Genomic DNA, 20631 nt, shown 5'->3' with positions numbered 1-20631 from the left:
GAAAACATCACAGGAAGTGGGTCTCACCTGAAGACAAATGGACTCTGATTCAGAAACAGGACAATAATAATTATGAACTGGATTTATAGAGTGCTTTTCTTGACCATCAAACAGCTTTACACTGAATCCATTATTCATTCACTATGACCACCAGCAAACATCCATTCACATTCATACATACAGTTCTTACAAACCCACCACTACTGTTGGACAGTGAGTGACAAGCACTTTCTGTAACTCAGGGCAAAGAATAATCATTGATTGTTAACAGTGTTGTTTAGTACTAAAGTAATAATACTTCACTACTGTACACAAGTATGTTTTGGGAGAATTTGTACTTTATTCTGTTTACTTTTACTTCACTACATTTCCTAACTCAATTGCATACTTCTACTCCAATACATTTGTAATGCACAGTATTGTTACTTGAAATGTGGTGTTTTCACTGCTGAGATTACCGGTGACTGCAACAAAGTCAGGAAGCTGATTTGTCATTAATCTTAAGTGTAAACGACGGTCCACAATCAACCTGTTGATGTGAGCAGGAGCGTAATATTCTAAATTCTGACTGCCTTTGGTTATTAACATTTACTTGTACTTTTACTTGATTACATTTAATTGTAGATTAGTTGATATACTTAAGTACAGTAAATACTAGATACTTTTATTTGTGTTGCATTTCAGTTGGTGACTTGAACTTCTACAAATGTACTTTTTTGGTAGGGCATCTGTACTTCTACTCAAGTGTGTCCAAGTGTGCTTTATACAACACTGACTGTTCCATGGTGAAATATATAGTTTTTTTGTGACAAAATAAATGTACTTTTCCGATGACTGTCTGACAGTGGTTCATTTATTTAAGTACAGTTTGGCCATAATCTGCAGGACTCTGTTTTTCCTCTTCTGTGCTCTTCAGTTATTGGTGTTTAGCTTTGTCTGACACAGAAGCTATTTCATAGACATACTGGCAAAAAATGTGTGACTCCTAGACTTTAAGAAAATGTACTTATTTACTCCAATGCCTAGATTCTGCAGTTGGCGATAATTGGTTCCTAATTTCAATATAAATTGTTGGATTGGAATGAGTGAAATGAGTCGACTAACGTTACTTTCTTTGCAGCTTGGGCATTTAACTGACACATTTAAACACAGTACAGCCAACAAGCATATGGCACCATAACTTAATCTACCATATCAAATGCAATACCTTTTAAAGACTTGTTTAAGGTATTAAATGCAGATTTGTAAATTCAAGAATCTTCAGACTCTTTACGACCTTGCAGGAACCCTGTATTAACAGTCAAGGGTGTTAAAATCATTTGAGTGCAGGGGCCACATACCGACCAATTCAAGCTTAAGTGGATCAGACCAGTAAAATAATACTACAATAACCTATAATGACAACTCCAAACTTTTATCTTTGTTTTAGCGTAAAAAAAAAAGTAAAATTACATGAACAATGAACTATCCTTTCACACAAAATGTGAATAATTGTAAATTAGTCTGTTGACTCATGCTTTCTATGCTTTAGACCTCTGACTACATGCACAAAACACTGTATTTGCCCTTATTTCCAAAAACACAATTTCTTATGAGCTGTTTACATGGACAAATTAAAACAAATATTCCTGTTCACATGCAGCTGTGTATAGTCTAACATTTTGTCTTTTTTCTCCTCTGACATTCCTTCAAACATCTTAAATGCTTTTCAGCAGTTTTATACTTTAACTGAAGTAGTAGAATGTATGACTGGTATTAAAGAATCTCACCAGGTTACTCATGGTAAGTCTTCTGTACATAATAAAAATAAAGGGGCCAAACTTGCTGCACGTCATTAGCATTTTGTACAGATTACTCACAGGTTCAACCACTAGGGGGCGACACTAGACCTCACATATGAAATGCGTAGAGACCCACTAATATTAAAGCCTAAAATATTACACAGTACATTTGCTTTTAGAGTTCAAGGTTGGATACAGTACCGCAATAACTGAACTGATGGATTCAAAACTGGCAAGAATAGCAAGACAGCTTTCTGTCTAGAATAAATGGCATTAAAAACCCGTTCTACCATCAGGAAATTAAAGTGAACTCTATTCACTTGATGTTAATATACAGGTGTTAAAAATTTACAAACACTGTGCTTTAAGTCCTCCACTAGAAAGAATCTGTTAGGTGTATGTAATGTGTAGACAGTGCTAACAAGTAGATCTAGTTGCTCTGAGACAACCCATTTTCTCATTAATTCCCAGAATTTCACATTTTGACCAAAGACTATCTTTAATACAAAACCAGCCAGCCTTCATGACTTTCTTTATTAGTGACTCAAAGTTTGTACTTTGGTGCATCTGATGCAGTTTACTTTTACAGCATTTGTTTCAGCAAAATAAACCCACCAATGTTTAAGATCTGATTTTGTCACTCGTCTGCTCATCGTAAAACTACAACCTTTAGAAAGTGAGGAGTCATTCTGTTTAAGTGTACATATAAAAGTTAGAGACAGTAAAAACACAGGACAACAGTGTCATTTTTTTCCATTTATTTGTTATAAACATCAAAAGGTGGTCCTTTACTTGCCGGGGAGAATGATACCGTCATACTGGAAAAAAGAAAGAGAACATTTGGAAAATAATTAATCAGAGCAAAAATTCAACAATCACATCTGACTAACATTTCAGATATACATTACAACCTGACAAACCAAAACCTGAACAAATGAGACGTCAAACTTCTGGTGACTCGATGCACAAATATTAACATTTAATATCTGTAAATCTGTCCAGTTGGGTAGAGAGAATTTGAAGTGTCCTTATCCTGTTGGATTCAGACACATTCAAGACTAAACAGGTAAAAAATGAGTACAAATTCAACATAATGGATTGTTCTTTCACAATAAAACCTCTATTAATTGTGGGAAATGAATGTCTGCTATCAGTCTACATACAGGTCATTCTGTTCAACCCCCCACATTGGTTATCAAATTTGTCTTTGGAAATAATGAGGAAGAACAACCCAATTAGAACTAGAAGCACTCGGAGAGCGCAGACCTCCACCAAGGCTGATCAGTGGCCCCCCCCCGTGGGCCCCCCACCCCGATCACCACCAAAATTTAATCATTTCTTCCTTATCCAATTTCCAACAAACCCTGAAAATTTCATCAAAATCTGTCCATAACTTTTTGAGTTATGTTGCACACTAACGGACAGACAAACAGACAGACAGACAGACAGACAAACAAACCCTTGCAAAAACATAACCTCCTTGGCGGAGGTAATGAAAAAGGTCTAATTTAACCACTTTAGCCAGGACATGTGTGTGGTAAGAATCAGGTTGAGAGATGATCTAAAACTATTACCACCTGCTGACTATGTAAACACATCTGACAGTTCTGATTTATACTTTCTACACAAGTTTGCTCCATGTGGGGGTATTTCAGAGTCAGTCAGAACTGCAGATCAACACATTTGACCTCTACTAATCTGTACTTAACCATTTGTTCATGTACTCACTTTCTGCTGGAACCAGCGCATGGCCTCCTCTTTCTTGATGCGGTGCTTGTAGCCGATGACGCCTGTTTTCCGCTTCTTGTCGGCAATGCTGAAGCCGGGTCGGCCCAGAACCTGAACAACAGAAGAAAGAGCCGGTCAGAAGAAAACCTGGACATGAAAATCTGATTCTCCAGGTCAATGCTGAAAACAAAGTGATTACATTACACAACTGCTTCTACACAGTATTGGACTACTGTTTAACCACAACTTCACGGCCAACTTCAGACATTTCAGTTACAAACTAAAGGTGAATGACATTGTTAGACTGTCAGAAGGTCCAGTCTGGACTCTGCTTCATCATCAACACTAACTATTAAAAGTAAATGTCAATATAAACAGACCGCAGAGCACAAACACAAGATCACAGGAGAAAAATGGCTCTGAACTCCAACATGTAAATGCAGCTGAAGAGCTTATTTAGACAGGCTTTTAGTTTGTTGTGGCTTTTATGTTAATTTGCTTCTATGTTTTTATGCCTGTGTATGTAGCTGTCTGTTCTTTGACACTGTATCTTACTTCTGATTTTATTGTAAAGCACTTTGTGCATTCTATCTGTGGATTCTATGTAGAGTGTGAGTGCTATATAAATAAACTTATAATTATTAAATGTGGTTACTTTAATCATGTTATATTTCATACAAGATAATAGTTCAGACACTGATTTTATGTTATTGTAATGTTCATATTTTGCTGCCCCTATAAAAATGGGATCAGACCATATCAATCAAATTTTATGTATATAGCGCCAAATCGCAACAAAAGTTATCTCATGACACTTTACATATAGAGCTGGTTGAAACCAGACTCTCAAGCCAATTTACAGAGCCCAACAGAATCCTCCAGGAACAAACACTTGAGATGGGACAGTGGAAGGAAAAACTTCCTTTTAACAGCAGAAACCTGGAGCAGACCCTGACTCCTGGTCATCTGCCTTGACCAGTGTGGCATATGTAGCAGATAATGTAGTTTATACCAATTCAGAGGTAAAAACCCAACAAATTTACATCACCTCCACACATCTGCATTAAATCCATGTTGGACACTCACCACGTAAAAGTCCAGTCCGTAGATACCGATGCTGGGGTCGTACTTGATGCCCAGATCAATGTGCTCCTGGATGCCGAAGCCAAAGTTTCCGGTATCAGAGAAGTTGTTTTTCCTCAACTCGTACTCACGCACCTGAAGGCAGCAGATAAAAGGAAACTTTATTGATCCCACACCAGGGAAAGTCACTGATTCAGGCAGCAACAGGATTAAGTGCAAGAAAATGTGCATGCATGAAGGCAACAAACAAAAAAGTAATAAAACTCTACAGACTAGATTGAGGAGTGGTTAGAAAAAGTGACAAAATCCCCAACAGACAATAAATATCCAAGATATTTCTATCTTTGATATACAAGTTTTTCTGCCTTCAGTCTAACTGCTGCAAGACCACGAAAATGGTAAGGTAAAATTACAAAGATGCAGAACAAAATCAATCCTTCACATCCAGAAACTAGATGCTGTGCATTCAAGACGAAATTTCAAGCAAAACTATCAAGTGTTTAGTAGAGGGGTGGGCAACTCTGGTCTTGGAGGGCCAGTATCCTGCATGTTTTAGACATTTCCCTCTTCTATCACACCTGGTTCAATTAATGATCAGCTCATCATCAAGCTCTGCAGAACGCTGATAACAATGTAATGGGTTCCAGGTGTGCCGGAAGAGGGAAATATCTAAAACATGCGGGATATGGCCCTCGAGGACCAGAGTTGCCCACCCCTGGTTAAGTACCAGGTAACTACAGCCTGTGTAACAAACACGAGTTGATAACTGTTATTTATAACGTTCCCAGGTTCATCTTTTGCCGTACATCAACTCCGCAGTCCTGAAAATAGGCTCTCACCAAGAAAGAGATGGAAAACTGGCAAAAATTGATGTCTGCCACTTTAACATTAATGAAGACCACTAGTGAGCATTAATTAACACTGTTCAAGATCAGACAGATAATTCAGGACAAACAAATGTAACACTTTAAAGATCTGTGAACACCCTGTTGCTATGCCTGATGAACCTCATACTGGGTGCAGCAAAAAACAAAGTTAAAATATATTTGAGCCAGCAAAAGTCAAGTGAATGAATGAGATTTACAGCGACCACTTGAATATTCAAAAATCGCAGCTATCACTACTCTGCACCCTCCAGCTTTGTCAAACTCGAAGCCTAAATTAATGATTTTTGCAACATGTTTCCATATTCATTGATCAGACTGATTTAACAACAGTATCAAACATTTAACAGCCAAAATGTAAAGGTGTTATGATTTCCTGACCTTGAGACCTTTCTCCAGGATCTCCTCTGCTTTGGCTCCACGGACGGTGCAGTGGACAGCAATCTTTTCATTTCTGCGGATGCCGAAGGATCGCACAGTGTAGCGGGCTACAGGAAGAACCACATATTCGCATTAGGCCTTCAGTTTCACTTATTCTACAGCCAGTTTAGTCCAAATCACAAACTCAGTCACCACTCTTTTCTTTATGCTTGGGGTTTAACAAAAATATGTTTGTTGGTATAACCTTTGAAAGAATCTTTTGAGATAATAGTGAAATGTACTGTCAGGATTCCAACCTGTACTAGAGAAAATATTCCTGTGTAGGTGGAAAAAGGTTGGCATGGTCTGTTGTCGGGACTGAAAATATTATTTCTAGCCTGTGTCACAATTTCTTTTAGCAGTCACTTACTGACATGTAAAACCTTCCTGACAATTTCATGTTTCACATGTCTTGGGATCTTAAACTTCTTAGCACTGATGCGCTGAATATGAAGAACCCCTTATCCCAAAAGCAGCTCTTCCATACCACCACAGATGCTTTGATCCGTGTGTTTAATCAGTTTAAGGCCACTTACCCTTGGAGAAAACAGGGGTCTGCCCTGTGAGCTGCTCCAGCACCTTGGCAGCTCTGGTCAGTCTATCTCCACTCTCTCCGACACAGATATTCAGGCAGAGTTTGCGGATGCGCAGCTCCCTCATGGGGTTCTCCTTTTTCTCACCCTGGTCCTAAAACATTTAGATGAGGATTAGTTTAACACCAAAGAGTTAAGAGTCAACACAAAGCATAACACACCTGCCAGCAGGTACCTTCACTGCTGCTTCAGCCATGTTGAAGTTGATTTGTTTAGCTCTACTCTGCTAACAAGCCAACTTAACAAGCCAATAATCAATATTAATTCTAAGCAGAACAACAGACACCCTCTAACCCTAAACCTTGGGTCGAAACACTGCTGTCTGTCCAAGAAACAGACCGTGGCTCCTATCGGACCGTCACATGCCGGCGAGAGGACATGTCTGTACATATCCCCGCTGTTAGCATTGCAGCGGCTACTAGTACGTCCGGACACTAAAACAACCATTGAACAAATACAAAGCACGACAAGACTAGACTGTCACTCGTGTTGTGTGGATACAGTGGCCTTAGCTATATTACATACCTAGTATTAGCCTTAAAAAAATTGGGTACTGTGATGTACGGTGTTTCGATGCAGCTAGCTGTTAGCATCGCTCGGTTTCTAAATTTAACAGTCATCTGTGACATTTACTAAAGAAATAAGACACTAGTTTTGTCGTACATGATTGACCCTAAATATATGTGCGGCATACAGGCGTTAGGATGGCCCAGCAGCGCCGATGATTGTGGATTTTAATGTCAACTTCATTTTAATCACCATCGGATAGTGTAAGACACTACTCACCGCCATGTTGGATCACTAGAAGAGGACGTTACGTTTCCGGTGAAACATATTTATAGTGGTGTGTTCACTGCAAATATGCTCGGAAACACATCGCGGGTTGACATTCTAATGGTTCCGGTTGGATGACCAGTTGATTGACCATTTATTTCGAGCATGTGCAGGAAAAAAGTAAATGTATAATATTCACAAGTTGAAAATAAATAAATATAAAATAGAAGTGGAAAGAAGTACAAGTCGTTTACAGTCACTCTGTTCCAGAGTCATTTTCATTCATTCATTCAAGCTTTACTAAGGACACAAAAACTAGATCCATAGGATAAGATAAAAACATACGTAGTAGTAGTAATAATAATAATAATAATAATAATAATAATAATAATAATAATAAAGAAATAGCATGAATCTATATGTTACTTACACATACACAGTCATATATTGCTAAGTATAAATTTGCTCAGTTGCCTCTGTGCTGGACCAGAGAAAGGTCAAATGGTTGCATGTGACAATCAGATCTGTCCAATTCAGTGGTTTCATTTCACCTGTGTAGGGCTTGTGGATCTGACACTCCGTGGGTTTGCCTTTCTTGTGCTGATTAGTGTTTCTTGACTGTACATACATGCACCTTATATTTAATTGTTTAATTGAACTGTTGATTCTATTTGTACAGTAAATTGTTCATTCTGAAGTATATCCTGTGCACCTTATATTTATAACTTGTTGATTCTGAAACTTCACAGCAGGTTTTTTGTACTGTGTACCATTACAGACTTTTGTAATGGCTTTTTGGAATGTTGCACTTTTGAAGTGAATGTGAACAAGTGAGTGTGCAAAATAAACACTGCACAGACATATAAAGTTATTGCAATAAATTATGTCATAAAAGAAATAGTAAGTAGAGGACAAGTGTTAAAACTATGTACAGAATTATGACGAAGTAACTCAGCACTCACACAATACTTTTGCACATATTTGTCAAGGCAGAGCAAACAGTGACAATATTATCCAATGCCGTTACATTTTTACCTTCACATGTCAGAAGCATATTATTAAAAATCCATTTTCCTTCATATACAACTGCTTAAAATTTAAAGAGTACATTTCATAAGGAGTAATAGTTTATCATACTGGGTTTAGGTGAATTTAAAATTATTTTAAAGGTGAGTGAAATCAATGAGCTTGGTCAAAATAACTGTTTTTAAACTTGCACCAATGATTGTTTTGTAACTATTGATTGTACGTTTTTTGTATTGTGTTGATTATGTCTTGTCTTGTCAGAAACTGTGTTATGCTGCTTTTCTTGGCCAGGTCACTCTTGGAAAAGAAATTTGCAATGTCAATGAGGCTTTACCTGGTTAAATAAAGGATATATACATATACATATATATATATATATATATATATATATATATATATATATATATATATATATATATATATAAAAATTATGTTGTCTTCACATTAGGGCATTAGTGACTTCAGATTTTTTCAGATCGACTTATTTGTCAATAAAGTCGAAGTCAAGTCAACTTGTCGTATGATGACGTCATCACATTGACAGCGGAGAAACAACACAGACACACAGCCGTTCTACAATGAGCAACTTGTACTAACATTCACTGTAACATTAACAATGTACAGTAAAGAGCAGAATAAAAAAACTAAGACACAAGCATCAACAGTCCTTCTCAGACATATAACCAAAACAAAACATAGATTAACACCTTGAATTTTCCTTTAAATTTAAGTGAACAACGTAAAGTGGGAAAGTTAAGACAGCGGCAGAAAAGACGCACAGCATGTTAGAGAAAAGAGCGGATTGTCTTCATGAAATAAATGAACAGAATAATCCAAACATCCTGGCTGTTCAAATTATTATTCAATATTGGTTGTGCTTCCATGGTTCACAGAACATTACTGAGACCATAGTTTTTCGAGATCACAGTCAGTGTAGTAATCCTACTCTGAGTTGTCTTCTTCCTTCAGTCTTGGCCTCGTGCTAGTGATGCACAGGTCTTTTTTTTTTTTTTAAGCCACTGTGGAATTTTTTGACCCGCTCCGCAAATAAAGTGACATTTTTTAGACCCGCACCAACCTGAGCCGGGTCTGCATCACTACTGCTCACTGTGCTCCAGGTTTTCATGTAGAAAGATGAGAGTATCGATATGCGCTGAATGAAGGCTCACGCCCTGTCGGGTGATGGACGGGAGAGAGAGAATAGCACACGACTAGTCGACTCCTCCAAAGTAACGTCGACTTGTGCCGCAGACGTCGATGCGTCGACAAACTGACTTTTCAGTTAATGCCCTACTTCACACATATAAGAAACAGGACACAAACCACAGCTACAGCAAAAGCCAGCGCCTGCTTATTCATAACCGTCAAGTCAAGATGGAACATAGTGTCTGATGGAACTGTTTGTGTCGGTGACACAGGAGCGTCGTCCTGAGGTGGAGGAGATGCGAGGCTCAGAGAAGCGACAGGAGCAGGGGGCTTCAGCAGAGGCAGACCCTCCCTCCTCTGCTCCTCCAGAGCAGAGCCGAGGAAAGACAGCACTCTGCGGGGAAACACACCCGGGGAAAACAGGTTGCATTGAGGCACAAAGAAGTGAGGAAGGAGGCCTTTATGAACAGAGTCCTCCAGAGCCCCGAGGAGGCGCAGGAAGCAGGAGGGGAGGAGATGAGGAGCCCACATGGAGTCCTCAAACCTAATGGGAGGAAAGTGGACATGAAAACGCACAACAGTGTTAAGCCTTTAAACACCTAGAACTACTTTTGTGGCAACTTCCAAATGAATTTTTCTCTACATATAAGCATTCCGATGTCCTTTATCACTATTTATTATGACATTATCCTCTGCATTTTGTATAGTTAAGTGAAAATTAGGTGGGTTTTTTTATAGTGAATTCAGTGAACATATAGGTCATGTGTGTCAAAGACATTGTAGATGAGGGGCCACATACAGCCCAATTTGACCTCATACAGGCCTGAACAGTAAAATAATACCATAATAACTTATAAATGACAACTCCAGTAACAATAACATTTCTCTTTGTTTTAGTGCAAGTTTAAAATTACAGTTATACAAATGTTTACATTTATAAACAAACTATCCTTCCTCAAAAAATGTGAGTAATTATGAACTTCATGACATTTCTGAAGGGAAGTGCAATTTTAACAATATTCTGCCTGTTACTAAATGTTTTGTTTCTTTGTAGATCCACTGTGATCTGTAAGTTGTAATGCATAAGACAAAAAAGGCAACTACCTGAAATGTTTTAAGAACCATCTGAAATCAAATGTACTAAATAAAGTTTTAAGCTTCATTACCAGTGAGTCTCTAGACCAGGGGTGTCAAACTCATTTTAGTTCATGGGACACGTACAGTCCAGTGTGATCCTAATGTGATCTCTGCTGCAAAACAAAAAAGAAGATGACAAAGAAGACAAAGAAGATGAAGAAGATGAAGAAGAAGACCATGAAGAAGAAGACAACGACGAAGAAGAAGACGACGAAGAAGAAGAAGGAGACGAAGATGCAGACGAAGAAGAAGAAGAAGAAGAAGAAGAAGAGGAAGAAGAGGAAGAAGAGGAAGAAGAAGAAGAATAATTCATCCCATGAGCCAGATTGAACCCCTTGAAGGGTTGGTTATTGATCGTGAGCCGTATGTTTAACACCCCTGATGTAGGTATTCATAAAAACTCACAGTAAAAGCTTTTATATCAAGACAGAGAAAACCAAAGAAAAAGCAACTTTTTGAGTAAAATATATCAACTGAATGTAAAAACAAGTGTCTACAACTGTTATTTATCAAACTAAATGGGTTTTATGGGGTTTCTTTTGGACTAGTTATTAAACATTTTCGATCAGTAGATACTTTTGGTTGCTGGTTGCTGTTTGGCTGTTGTCTCTGAGGTTTACGCAGTGGTAAAAAAATATAACTAAGTACTTTTTTAAGTACATTGTTGAGGATGTAATTGCAAATACAAGTTTTTGACAGTATTTTTGGTGCAAATTCTTAAACAGCAGAGACATTCAATATATGACGTACAAACTCATCTAAAAGCAAAACTTCAAGAGATAATGAAATGAAGGACATTAATGGCAGTATGTGATAATGAACACTTGTTTGTATTTCAACCAGAGGACTAAGGACTGATATCACCACTGCAAAACACACTATGCATGTCTCAAACAACTTATTTTTCACTATAACACTAGCTCAAAGTAATACGCACCACAATCATTAAATTTGAATCACTGAAATACAAGTGTGGAAGTGAACATCAGACTATCTGTAAAAATAATACTTTTGACGTACCATTTTCCCTCAAAATTTCTATTTTCACTAATAATGTGGTTCCTGATAGATAGCATGTTCTCACACCACAACAGGAGGGGTTAATATCAGTGAAATTAAAATGTCAAACTGTTCTTATATGTGTGATGTGGAGAGTTCATTTCCCAAGTCATGTGATGTTCAAGTACCTTTCAGAGAGCAGGTGGAGGAACACTGTCTTGCCGTGGTATGAACAGAGGTCGTCCAACTCTTTGGGAAAACGATGCTTCAGGCCCTTAATCAGAGACTTCAGCAGCATTAAACAGAGTTTACTGAAAAAAAAACAACAACAAAAAAACAAAACAGAAGGAATATCACCAAAAAAAGACTTAAAAATAAGACAATGACATGACACAGAGCTGCAGACTTTTGCACAATATTGTACATAAATCAGGAATGTTTGCAAATTATTATTTTTTTTGTTCATTTAACCTTATTTAACTAGAAAGTTGATGGAGAAAAGTAAACAACTCAAAAGTCAAATGTGACAAAAATCTACAAAGGAAGATGCTGGACAGACTCCAAATCCCAAATGCATAGCGAGGTGATAACAAAAATACTATAAATAAATGGTTCAAATCAGCACATATAAGGTGTTTAACAGCTTATAATGGAGTTAAACCTGTCAAGTACAAGTGCAGATGTAACATATTAATGCAAATATTAATGCAACAAGTTGATGGTTTTATAGAAATTTGAAATTTTGCCTATTAGAAATAAATAGTAAAAAAAAAAAAAAGATTTAAAAAAAGATTTAAAAAAAAAATCATAAAAATTTGAACTTTGACCTGCTTTTCTCAAAATGTAATCAGATCTATTCTGGGTCACTGGCAATCTATAAACTCAATCTGGTATGAATTCAACCAACAGTTTTGCTGTTGTTTGCTGTTGTTAACAAACAAAGAAACAAACAAACCGAACCCAAAACAATACCCCTTGCCTCCCTTTCAGGGGGTGAGTTAATAAAATCACATAAAAGCCGTGGTGTGATTCCATTCAGTCTCACCGGCAGCATTTGGTGGCGTTGCTCTCACAGCAGGTTTTCTTGTTGCCGTGACATGTGATGATTTTCTTCTCAATGTGAGAGAAAGAAATCCTCCAACTCTCTGGTAAAAAGAGCAAAGAAAAACATAATTATTGAATAAATCACATTTTTACACAAATGCAGATTTTTATGTACATGTATTATCACAAGCACCACAAAGTCATAACTCTTTTGACAGCTCAGAAAACATGTTTCGGTATTTAACCCATAAAGACCCAAACAGCTACTGGTGACCAAAACCATCTACTGATCTAAACTGTTTAATACCTGTTGATCCACTAATCCTATCAATACATGTAAATAATTGGTGTAAAATACAGTTTGTCATCTTTTCATGGTCATCAGATATGACCCATTTGGACATTCAGAGGCTTCGTAATGAACATGTAAACACCGTCATCTTCTACAACATTGATTCACCAGTAAAACCCATGGAGTTGGATCAATGACAGTGGATGGACACACTGGGTTTAAGATCAGTTATTGATATGTTTTGTTGAGAAAAGTCACTATTTCTTCAGTTCTCTCAGTTTTTTAAAACACAACTTAAATCTGAGCTTTTATGAACATCTACATGACCAGATCATTAAATATAGGAAAATACATGATTTACACTGAAAAAACACAAAATACAGAGGATAATATCATAATAAATGGTCATAAATCAATTAAGAATGATTAAATAAATAGAAAAAATCCTTTCTGCCACAGGAGAAAGCACTGGGTCTTTATGGGTTAATATTCATTCTAGTTTCCCCACAGAGTCAGCTCTCCAAACTTAACAGGTAGACAGAGACAATGCATCAGGTTTTCTTTGTCGATAATCAGGCTTTACTCTCACCTTTTGCTTCTTCACTGAGATTTCGTCCTTTCAGTCTTTTTGGCACAAAAAAGCACGGTAAACTTCTGATCTCTTGGCGACCCTTCTTTCCGAGCCAGTTGTCAATATCTGGTCCATTACGGACGTTGGGTGGCCAGCCCTGTGATGAGTGGACCTCCAAAACAAACAAGAGAAGTGTCAACACTGGGCTAAAAATGACATAAGAAACAGTTCCCTAAAGAAGGCCTTAGTATTCATTCTTAGTATTCAAGTTTGAAATGAATAGTTGTGTGAAATATTTCACTCACAACATTGGCAGTGTCTGATTTATCACATGCATCCCTTTGAATACTGTTCAGAAACTCACAGATTTGTACTTTATGTGCACAGGCAGGGCCACTGCCAGGGATCTGGGGCCATGTGAAAAAAAACGATCAGCTTGAGCCCCACCACTTCAATGTCACAAGCCATGCAAATCCTAAAGATATAACACCGTCTCAGACGCAGATCAATATTCTGCTTACAACAGATGAATTTTATGATTTTGTGCAAGATTGATGAGACAGGTGTAAGCCATCTTCTATATTGTAACAGTATTTTCTAAATGATAACAGTATGTTTTTGTTTTTGCGTTGATATGCAAATACAAATAAATTAGGCTATAATTTGACATTTTGGATGGAAGTAAATTTAAAGAGGCTGACTGAATTTGATTCTTTTTTGCCAAAAACAAAACTAATGCAAACAACAAATATGTTTATTAAAACATCGTGAAGCAAACATTCTGTTAATGTTAAAAGGTTAATAATTAGCATAAAAACAACTGACTAATGTTTATGTTTTCTAGGGCCCCGGTCAGTCATGGGCTCTTAGACTCATCACCCCTTTTGGCCCTCCTGTGCTCAGAAAAATAAGAAAGTCAGCAATATCTCTGCCTGGTATGAAGCTATTCATCCTAAAACAAGTAATAAATATAGGCAGAATTTTAAAGCATCATCAAAAATACACAGATGTGACTGAAAAAAGCTTACATTCAGTACAAAATGTATATTAAAAGTACTAAACTGCTAAGCTGTTAGTCTTTTCACCTTGTGGATGTCTCTGATATTGATGTAAATTTTTGTTATAGATAGATAATCTAAATGTCAGTTCCTCTGCCCCTTTTCACTGCAGCTCTTACTTTAATATGTGTGTGTTTTTATATGTTTGGGTTTTATGCATTGTTTTCTTACTTGCTGTTTTTAACCACCTTTTACATGTTTCTTTTATAATATTTTAAATGTTTTTCTTTTTCCCTTGTCGTTGTATTTTAATGCCCTGTGTGAAGCACAACAAATCTACCCACGGGTATAAATAAAGTCACCTTGAACCTTGAGCACCTTGAATTGCCTTGTTGCTGAAATGTGCTATAGAAATAAACTTGCCTTGTCCTTTCAGTTCAGATTATTTGTTCATTTTATCATTATTTTATTTTATTACCTCCAGAGCAGGAACCACGTCCACAGAGATCAACTCCTCGCTGTTCTCATCTGTTCTGCACAGAGACAAAGTCACAGCCGGAGAGTTGAGGCGTTTCCTGTTCACCACCCAGCGACAATGTTCATCAGGCACTGAGGGAAAAAATGACCAACAACACTGACCATAAGGAGCTTTTTCTGACTTGAAGGAACTTAGACAACAACAGTATGAAAGAACATGAAGCAAGATATATTTTTAGAGGTGAAACTTGACAAATCTGAAGAAAAACATGGAAAAAAAAGTGATAAATAAGAAAAAGATATGACAAGAAGGTATAAACAAGGAAGTGGTGATAAGAAAAAGATAAATCTAAGAAAAAAGAAATAAAAATAAAAGATAAAAAAGCTAAATATCAGGAAAAAAATATGAGAAGATGTGTTAAGATAAATATAACACAAATAATGAGAAAAGTGATAAATAACGAAGTCTAAGACAAGAGAAATGACAAGAATTGATGAAAAAGGAAAATTTAGGGAATAGAGATAAAAGAGGGGATACACAAAGTAAATCTGGGAGAAAAAAATTAAATAAGTTATGAGGTAAATCTGTGGTAAAACTGAGAAAAAGGAATGAAAGAGGTTATAAACAAGGCGACTGAGGAAAAACAAATGAAAAGAAGAAATGAACAATGTCAGTCTGAGAAAAAAAGACAAAAATAAGTGAGAAACAAGATAAATCTTAGGGAAAAAAATAAAACAAGTGTTAAACAAGGTAAATCGAACAAAAAATAATGAAAAAAGTGATTAGGTAGGAAAATGTAAGAAGGAAAAATGACAAGAATTGGTAAAAAGGAAAATATAACAAAAAAAGTGACAGAGGTGATACACAAGGTAAATCTAAGGAAAAAAAGGGAAAAAAGATTAATAAGATAAAACAGAAAATGGACTGAAAAAAGTGATAAATACGATAAATCTAAGAACAAATGAAAATAATCGATGAACAAAATAAGGAAAAAAAGTCATAAAAATAACTGTTTAACAAGGTAAATCTCAGAAAAAAATGAAAATACCTGATACGCAAGGTAAAAGTGAGGAAAAGGAGTGAAAAAACGGTAAAGATCAAATAACATGGTTTTGGAAGGATTAGTCACTTATTTCCTCTTATACAGAGTAACGATAGGATTGTAAGGTTTTGTGACACAGAAAACAAAGTAAGTCCATTTGAAATGTTAAGAACTACAGAACAGACCAATGGAAACCTCTATAAGTCTTGAGGAACTTGCGGACCAGACGGTGCATCTCACTGAGGATCTTGCTGGAGGACAGGGTCAGGTTCTCCTCCAAAATGAAGGCTCGTATTGAGGTCCTGGTCGGCCGACACAGGTCGATGCGGTAGAAGAGGCCGTCGTCGAGCTGTGTTATGTTGAGACGTGAAGGAGCCTGAAGTCTGAGCATCATATCAAACTCATCTGGACTGTCAATCTGAGACAAAAACACGACTTAGGCAATTATGCAGCGAGGCTAACGATATGTAGAATCCACCTGCATCATCAAAGACATGGCAGGTGGAACCAAAAATCTCAATGAGGCTTTAGATTTACATTTGCCTTTATATCAAATTTAATAAAACAGGAAAATAGTCACAGTGATGTTTATATATTTCTGAAAAATATTTGTGCAGAATTTATTTTTATTTATGAAACGCTGGATCATCTCTGAGTGCATGTTTGTCATAAGTAGTTTTCAGTTCATATCACTCTGTACCCTCAAACTTTTTTTTTTATTTTATTTTTTGTTTGTTAAAGCTTATTACCTTGACCTTCTCGAAGTAGCTACCAGAGGTGAGGAATTCAGCTGTCTGGAAGAACGGCTGGTCATCATTTTTCTTCAGGAACTTCAGCAGGTTCTCACGGAAATCATTCACGACCTCTGCGGCCCAGCGACGGTCCGTCTGCCGGATCTTCAGGGCCTTGGCTCTTTCTTTAATCCAGCCGGCCAGCTCTGGGGGGACAGACTCCTCAGCCTCCTCCTCTGCAGAGTAAAACAGATGAGGTGAGCATCACATTTTGGTTTTGACTTCTTGTTCTCTACATCTAAGCGTCACCTCTCTGCTGCTGGACTCTCTGCTTTTGTCTTGCAGATGTGGAACGTGAGGGTCTCGATGTTGTCCTGGAGTCCTCTTCACCTGGACCTCGCCCTCTGAGATTCACAACTCTATCCTGTCTGTCCATGATGAGTCACTTGTCCAACCTTCAGAGAATAAAGCATATTTCCTGTTATGTAGTGAACTTATGACTGCTTTTACTTCCTGTTCAAAAGCCCAACAACTCTTAGAAATTTGAGGCCCTTTACATGTATATTTTCATCGTATTCATTCATTCATTCATTTTCAGAACCTTTTTTATCCTCACTAGGGTCACAGGGGTCACTTGGAGCCGATCCCAGCTACTTATGGGTGAAGGTGGGGTCCACCCTGGACATGTCGCCTGTTCATCGCAGGGCCATCGTATTCAATGATACTTAATTTTAGAGGGAAATAATAACAATACACTCCACTGCATTTGTCTTATAACTTTAGTGACTTTTGAGATGTTTGCTTTATTTATAAACTATGGATAATATACAACATTTTAAAGTATTTCTAATGCACATCCTAAGATGATACAGCTCCTGAAAATATTTAGAGCCAACTTACCTTCTTTAAAGCTACAATGTCCAAAAAACGATGGGCCTTAAAACTAGAAAATAAGTACAAATCTAGGTAAGTTATGCTTCTTAAAACACATAAAACACACATTCATTCATTCATTCAATATTTGAATGGAAAATGTAAGTAAGGAATGTAATATCTATCTATCTTGAATATTGTGCATTGATTTAGTTTGGTACTGGTTAAATGTAGTTTTCTAGTATTCACTGGAATACAGTAAGGTCCATATACAGCATATTCAGACAATGCAACAACTGTTGTAACTTTACTTCTGTACAGTAACACAGTGGGGTTAAAATGAATCAGTCGAGATGTGATTGAAGTGTGGACTGTCAGCTTCAATTTAAATGATTCGATAAAAATATTGCATTAATTGTTGGGTAATTATAATTATTTTAAACATAGTCCCTCCATTTTTAGATACTAATTAGTAATTGGACCACTGTCTGACAAGCAGCTTCATGTCCGGATGTGTCCTGTTCCCTGGTTCTTCTATGATAAATGAAGCAAATGAAAAGTCTGGAGTTGATTCCAAATGTTGAATTTACATCTCTGTTCACTAGAATTATCAATATGAGGTCCTCAGAAGTGTCACTTACATGTGAAGGAAATGTCATTCAGCGGAAAAACAGGGTTTGGCATTTGGTCCACCTATTATCATACTTCATGTTGGGTGACTTTTAATGAAACAATGTCGCCGAGAGGCTAAGCGAGGGAAAAAGAATCTTTGTCTGCTGGACGCGCTGCTACACAATAAAAAACTGAGCTCCGGAGGAATATCGTTCCATATGTTTATTAAGGCTAAAAAACAAATAGTGAAATAAATCCAGCAATATCTAAAAACATCCAAGACAGTATACTTTTGGCGGTGGCAGTCAGCAAAGTAGGACCTTCCCCCCTCACCCCCTCAGTTCATTCATTCAACAGGTAAAACAGCTGATTTTACTACTTTGGTGACGTAGGTACCACCCTCACATGATGTGACACAGAAAATACTACCTGGCACTTACACTTCTGATTCATGAGTAAACAGCACAAACCTGTTTAACTCTCACAGCAGAACCATGATGTTACACAATTTAACCCATAGCAAAGCATAAAACTGAAGTGTAAATCATATGAACAGGAAATACTATTAATAGATTTAACCCTTAAAGACTTATTTTGGGTGGTGACTTCCTTATGAAATTTACTCTACATTTAACAACTCCTAAGTGACTTTATGTTAACCATTTACTACAATGTTAACCTCCGCATTTTGCGATGAAAATCAGGTATTTTCCTATATTTAACAAGTGGTGCCAGGCCCAACAAACCCCACTTCTTGCACATATTGTAGCTTATTTTGGCAGATCCAGCTGATGTCATCATACCAATTGCCTCTATACATGTGCCAAGTTTGAAGTAAATTGAAATAAAATTGATGTTTTTAAAGACATGTGAAATTTCACCCATTATAAGTAAATGGAGGAAAAAAAGACATTAAAAATTCATAAAAATGTGAACTTTGACCTACTTTTCCCAAAATGTAATGGGCTATATGCACAGCCCCACTACTTCCTGAACTTAAGGCAGCTCCTTTATTTCCTGTTTTTAGCTTACCGGCTGACAGGCTCTGGATCTGATTCTGGATTTGGTGACACTTTGAAAAATTTCCCCATTATAAGAAATAGGAAGTGGATCGATGCAATAACTCAGTAAATATAAATGATATCCAGTGTAAATTTCTACAGTCCAGCCCTGATGGGGAGATGACCAAAACATAATGGCCACATGCTGATCAGGATCTTCTTCTGGATCCAGGAACTTACGGAAAATTTAACATGGGCTCTTGTGGGGAAAAAATTTCAATCGTTTTCTTCTCTGAAACTACAGTTCTGATTGACTTCAAACTTGGTATACAGCTTCTGTATGATGATGTCAACACAAGGTATTGAAATTATTTTTATCTGGATCTGATTCTAGATTTGGTGTGACTTTGACAAATTTTCCCATTATAACAGATAGGAAGTGGATTGATCCAATAAATCAGTATCAATGATATCAAGTTGGAATTTGAATTTTTTACAGATCTGATTGGAATATGACAAAAACATGGGCTATTTCTGTAATATAATAAATACACATAACTGGGTGATAATAAATGGCATCTGGATACATTTCCTAAAGCTTTTAATTTGGCCGGTAAGCTACAGGGCCATTGGTCCTATTTTTCATTATTGGACACTGATTAATCCAGGTGGGTCTGCTGCTTCTTGTTGGAACTACTGTGGTCAGACACACCTGGACTAATCAGAGTGTCCAGTAATGAAAAACAGGAAATAAAGGAGCTGCCTTTAGTTCAGGAAGTAGTGGGGCTGTGCAGAGAGCCAATTGGATCTATTCTGGGTGACTGGTAATCTATAAACCTAATTTGGTATGAATTCAACCAATAGTTTTGGTGCTAAAGTGTTAACAAACAAAGAAAAAACAAAACAAAAACAAACCCCCTTGCCATCTTTTCATGAAACACACACAGTAAATACAAAAGTTACATCAAAACAGAGAAAACTGAAGAGTAAAATATCATAAACTGAACATAAAAAACAGTAGCTGTTTAAGTCTCTGAGGGCTGAATTGGAAGAGAAGAATAGAAACTAGTAAAATATAATTGACATTAAACAGGGAAATTGCCTGAGTATAAGAAACAAAATGTAAAGTTTGCATCTTCAGTAGCATTTCAGATAATTTCTTTATGTTTTTAGTGAGTAGTGTCTATCATTTAGTAGTTCTAATGGTTTCAGAATGTCAGAAGAAATAAAGATAACAAATAGATTGAATTCACCTGTAGATGTTTCTGTCTGTGGATGTTTCTCTTGTTTTCCAGCTCCTCTCACTGCCTTCACTTTCGCTTTCTATTTCCATTAAAGAGTCACCTTGGCTCCTCCTTCAGGATCTCAGGTATCAGGATTCAACAGGTACCAGTCATTTAGTCTCTCCACATATTCAT

The 20631-nt window shown here is 36.9% G+C and overlaps 2 protein-coding genes across 2 annotated transcripts; both read right to left on the bottom strand.

The window, feature by feature from the left end:
* Positions 1-2524: 2524 nt before the first annotated feature.
* On the bottom strand, positions 2525-6700 carry rpl11 (ribosomal protein L11). The gene is made up of 6 exons (XM_030147983.1): positions 6665-6700; positions 6433-6583; positions 5858-5964; positions 4596-4727; positions 3510-3620; positions 2525-2599 (listed from the first exon to the last, which is right to left on the bottom strand). The coding sequence occupies exons 1-6, from the start codon at positions 6683-6685 to the stop codon at positions 2570-2572; spliced, it is 552 nt and encodes a 183-aa protein (XP_030003843.1). The 5' UTR covers positions 6686-6700; the 3' UTR covers positions 2525-2569.
* Positions 6701-9091: 2391 nt separating this feature from the next.
* LOC115428561 (cyclic GMP-AMP synthase) lies at positions 9092-20631 on the bottom strand. The gene is made up of 9 exons (XM_030147673.1): positions 20467-20631; positions 17037-17182; positions 16746-16963; positions 16192-16414; positions 14955-15085; positions 13497-13650; positions 12617-12716; positions 11760-11882; positions 9092-9979 (listed from the first exon to the last, which is right to left on the bottom strand). Exons 2-9 carry the CDS (start codon positions 17161-17163, stop codon positions 9580-9582), a joined length of 1476 nt encoding a protein of 491 aa, XP_030003533.1. The 5' UTR covers positions 17164-17182; positions 20467-20631; the 3' UTR covers positions 9092-9579.

The sequence above is a fragment of the Sphaeramia orbicularis genome, chromosome 11 (assembly GCF_902148855.1).
Source record: "Sphaeramia orbicularis chromosome 11, fSphaOr1.1, whole genome shotgun sequence".
NCBI lineage: Eukaryota > Metazoa > Chordata > Actinopteri > Kurtiformes > Apogonidae > Sphaeramia > Sphaeramia orbicularis.
This window is presented reverse-complemented; position numbering and strand designations above follow the sequence as displayed.